At 33.7% G+C, this 3,669-nt stretch overlaps 2 protein-coding genes across 3 annotated transcripts in view; one reads left to right on the top strand and one right to left on the bottom strand.

Moving 5' to 3' along the window:
• Positions 1–675: 675 nt before the first annotated feature.
• LOC116844340 lies at positions 676–2,208 on the top strand. 2 transcript variants are annotated; one of them, XM_032815746.1, is made up of 4 exons: positions 680–998; positions 1,380–1,523; positions 1,733–1,782; positions 2,031–2,208. In XM_032815746.1, the coding sequence occupies exons 1-3, from the start codon at positions 815–817 to the stop codon at positions 1,780–1,782; spliced, it is 378 nt and encodes a 125-aa protein (XP_032671637.1). In that variant the 5' UTR covers positions 680–814; the 3' UTR covers positions 2,031–2,208. The 2 variants fall into 2 exon arrangements, with proteins under 2 accessions (XP_032671638.1, XP_032671637.1); XM_032815747.1 differs by having other exon boundaries at positions 676–998; positions 1,733–2,204.
• LOC116844337 overlaps positions 1,846–3,669 on the bottom strand; it is a 7,760-nt gene continuing 5,936 nt past the window's right edge. Inside the window, exons 7-9 of the mRNA XM_032815743.1 lie at positions 3,351–3,597; positions 3,077–3,268; positions 1,846–2,484 (exon numbers count right to left, since the gene is read on the bottom strand). Coding sequence (XP_032671634.1) covers positions 2,382–2,484; positions 3,077–3,268; positions 3,351–3,597 — 542 coding nt within the window. The 3' untranslated portion in view covers positions 1,846–2,381. The remainder of the gene's footprint in view (positions 2,485–3,076; positions 3,269–3,350; positions 3,598–3,669) is intronic.

The raw sequence follows: 3,669 nt of genomic DNA, 5'->3' as shown, positions 1-3,669 counted from the left end.
TTGTAATGCGCTCGTTTTGTAAACCTTGAATTTTTATATCATTGAAGAGGATTCATGATTGAGCCGAAACGTTTGATTATTTATATTGAGTATTCATGTTCAATAAATATTGCTCTATTTCCTAACACAAGGAAGGTTTTACCCATATGGTACATAACATTATGAATCCTGTGCTTAAACTCGAATTAGCCCTTTTTCCTATTATTTAATTGAAAACAAGTAAACTTTGAAACATTTCTTTGAAAAATGCTCTTGTATCTGGTGAGACAAGAATAGAGCGATTGGACGTCTGTCCTTTTCTAACTTACTATCATTGTATGAAAGTATATACTGCTAAAGTGCGCCTGACGAACGTAATTAGGCGCATTTTTTAGATGGCGTATCTAAAATGCGCCTAGCTCTGGTCGCTGAAATCAAGCCGGTGGCCGCTCTCAGGCGCTCTCTGGTTGAAAAGAACACTTTAGTGTACATTGCTTGCACTAGTGCCGCCAGTGCAGGGAAAAAGAACAGATCTACTGTTGCACTTGTGCAATAAGTTAGAATGAGACAAATATATTTTATTTCACTTTAGCTTATTGCACCAGTGTAACAGTGCAGCTGAAAAGAACAGACCTCTGAAGTTTTCAGATGCACTGTTACACTGGTGTAATAAGTTAGAGTGAGACAAATATATTTTATTTCACTTTAGCTTATTGCACCAGTGTAGCAGTGCAGTTAAAAAGAACAGGCCACAGACCATACATTATTACGCTTCGTGTGGTGAGATATCACCGTAATTATAGTTTAGTACGAAGGGAGAATTTGCGAACGCAAAATGAGTGAACAACGACAATACTCAGAAAATCCTGATATTCAATGGGCACTAAATTTACTGAAACCTGATCCCAATTATGAATCTAGTATCTTGCAAAAGTATACGTCAGAAATATTATGTATTGGATGTGCTTTTGCAGCTGGGTGCATAAGAAATGTTGCTATTAGCAGGCCAATTTTTGCTGGTAAATATATTTATTAATATACAATACTATTCCTGTAAACAGAAATACCTTTTTACATTTTGCAACATAACCTCATGACGCGCTTATGTAATGCATTGCGATCAGTAAGTAATTCTTGTCTGTTTCTATATTCTGTTAGGTTAGATTTGATAGTAAAAGATTTTTATTGTTATGATGGACCTACAATTGAAAATACGATCCTATAATATTAATGTAAATTTAATATTTAGTTTAAGATTTTATTTTGATTTTAAATACTCCAAACGGCATTTAAAGTTTGATAATACAGTATTATTATGTTCTTTAGTTCTATATTGATAATCACTCATTATTGAAACAACTTTAACAATTATATAATATCAGAATAATACTTATGTTAAGGTGTGCAGATGCATGTTGCATCTATAGTAGGAGGATATATGGTGTCACAATTGGCGAATACAGTAATTGACCATTTCAAAGCTGAACGTGATACTAGATTAAGAACTTATGTTATGCTGCATCCAGAACTTTTTCCTGAGCCAGGTATGAATTTTTTTGATAATATTATATATGAAAAGAAATAGTAGGAAGTATTATTAAATTAGTTACTATACAAAGATACTATAATTTATACTATGATTTATGTTATATGTAATTTTAATAAAAAGAAGAATTCCAAAATTTCTTTAGTGTCTACTTAAGTTTAGGATATATGTTACTTGATTATCTCTTTATTTTCTTTTTCCTTTCAGTACGTGTAAAAAATGCTGATATACTTGAGCCATGGACTCCCATACGTTAGGTGATTACTATTGTTTATTTAGACAATTGTGAACACTTCTCTGACAGTAAACAAACAATGTGATTCAACATAATAAATGTAGATGTACTATATATGTATATACTTATACACAATATTAAAATGTATCGTTACGGTCAATAAAATGACCAATTTTAAATATAATATTATGATAAGAGATTGCTTTTGTGAATGTCTTAGAATAAGTATATTCTGTAAAGAGAACACATGTACAAGAATAATCATTTCAGATTGCTGTTATCCTGCGAAAGAAAGAATGTGGTTTATGGGATTTTATATAGCACGGATACACTTTATTTTCTCTTTGTTAATAGTCCAGATCGAGCAGTATACGCTTAACATTATAGGTGTCTGTGAACGATTGTCAAGTATGTGCTCTGTACGAGAATAAAAGTACAAGTTCACGCACGCTGAGTTGTACATTTGAAAAACACCCATTTGTATCAATAGTATTTTTTCCTGGTGCTGGAGAAGGAGCGAGACGCCTGCTATTAGATGTATCACACGCAGCATCCATTTTAATAACAACGGGCGAGACGCAAATCGCTTGCGCTAAAATTAAATCTAACTCGTTGAAGCTCCTATTTCTTTTCAGGATTGTAATTGTCATTGTACAACCCTGTACCTTTTGAATCTCCTAACCACGGATATTTGTTCGGACACTCTCTACACGTCTCCAGGTACCTGTTGAAAGTAATTTTAAATTTTAGATCTCATATTTACAATTGTTTTACTAAAATAACGGGACTATTTAAAACTCTTGGATCCTCGCCGCGGAACTCTTGATTCATGACGTCAGAAGTGAGAAAATTCATTAAAAGAAATAATACTAAAAGTTTTTGCAAAATACATTAAAATAAAAAGATCTATCAAATGACATTTGCAATCCATTAAGCAGAACTTGTAAAATAATCCAAACGTTTTCCTTTTGTTCGAACAATCAATAAACAACCGTGAAATTAATGTGACATGCAACTTTCCTTTTTAACCTACTCTACCTTCTTTTATGATTTTGTCACGTTAATTTCACGACTATTTATTGATTGTTAAAGTAAAAATACAATGTTCAAATCATTTTACGTGATTGCTGAATCGATTGCAAATATTATTTTATAAATATATAATTTTATATCAATGTATTCTATAAAAATTTTTAATATTTATTTCCTCATTTCTGATGTCATAATCAAGATGGTCGTGGCCTAAATTTTTGAGAAGCCAGAAATTTTAATATGCATATTGCCAATAATCAAGCAATTATCGAATCGATTTCTACCTCGTTGTTGTGAAATTCGATTCGGCAGGCTTGAAATCTAAGGCGCACTTATGCGGATTGTTACACGGTGGCCCCGGCAAGTTCTCTTTCTTTTTACACGACCATCCTTCGAAATTGTGCAAGGCCTTGATCGGTTTCGGGTCAGTCATCCATGTCAACGCTTGTGTGGCGGTGACGAAATAAACGTCAGGTCTGTAAAAAGAAATAGAATTTACGTTTAGACACGTTGTTTAATTTTCGACAACACTGATGTTCTCACTGTGTCTTCACTCACAGCGTCACCGTCCAGTCGAGGAATTTTGACAGACCGCGCTCCAACTCTTTGATCTGGAACCAATTGGTGTGGAAAGGCATCATGTACGGCGCTCGGTTCTGCTCGTAATATCTGTTGAAATCCTCCTGCAACCACTCGAAAACCTCCTCGGGGTCGTGATTGTGAAGAACGCATTGATCCAGATAAGGACAGTGTCCACCTTCGTAGCTCTCCACGTAGTGCGCATTCAAAGGCAGTTCCCAGATACCTGGTAAGATAAGATTTTTTTTTTGTATTTTAGAACCGCCATATATATATATATATATATATATATATATAT

The sequence above is a fragment of the Odontomachus brunneus genome, unplaced genomic scaffold (genome assembly GCF_010583005.1).
Source record: "Odontomachus brunneus isolate Ranch 3 - 2012 unplaced genomic scaffold, Obru_v1 Obru_scaffold_041, whole genome shotgun sequence".
Lineage (NCBI taxonomy): Eukaryota > Metazoa > Arthropoda > Insecta > Hymenoptera > Formicidae > Odontomachus > Odontomachus brunneus.
The sequence above is the reverse complement of the archived record's forward strand: the minus strand, read 5'-3'. Positions and strand labels throughout refer to the sequence as shown.

What these genes read in the sequence shown, in the direction of transcription:
- LOC116844340 (XM_032815746.1), top strand. Translation starts at nt 815, where the DNA reads ATGAGTGAACAACGACAATACTCAGAAAATCCTGATATTCAATGGGCA. An exon ending in TAGCAGGCCAATTTTTGCTG is followed by an intron (nt 999 to 1,379) that starts GTAAATATATTT and finishes ACTTATGTTAAG; the next exon opens with GTGTGCAGATGCATGTTGCA. An exon ending in AGAACTTTTTCCTGAGCCAG is followed by an intron (nt 1,524 to 1,732) that starts GTATGAATTTTT and finishes TTTTCCTTTCAG; the next exon opens with TACGTGTAAAAAATGCTGAT.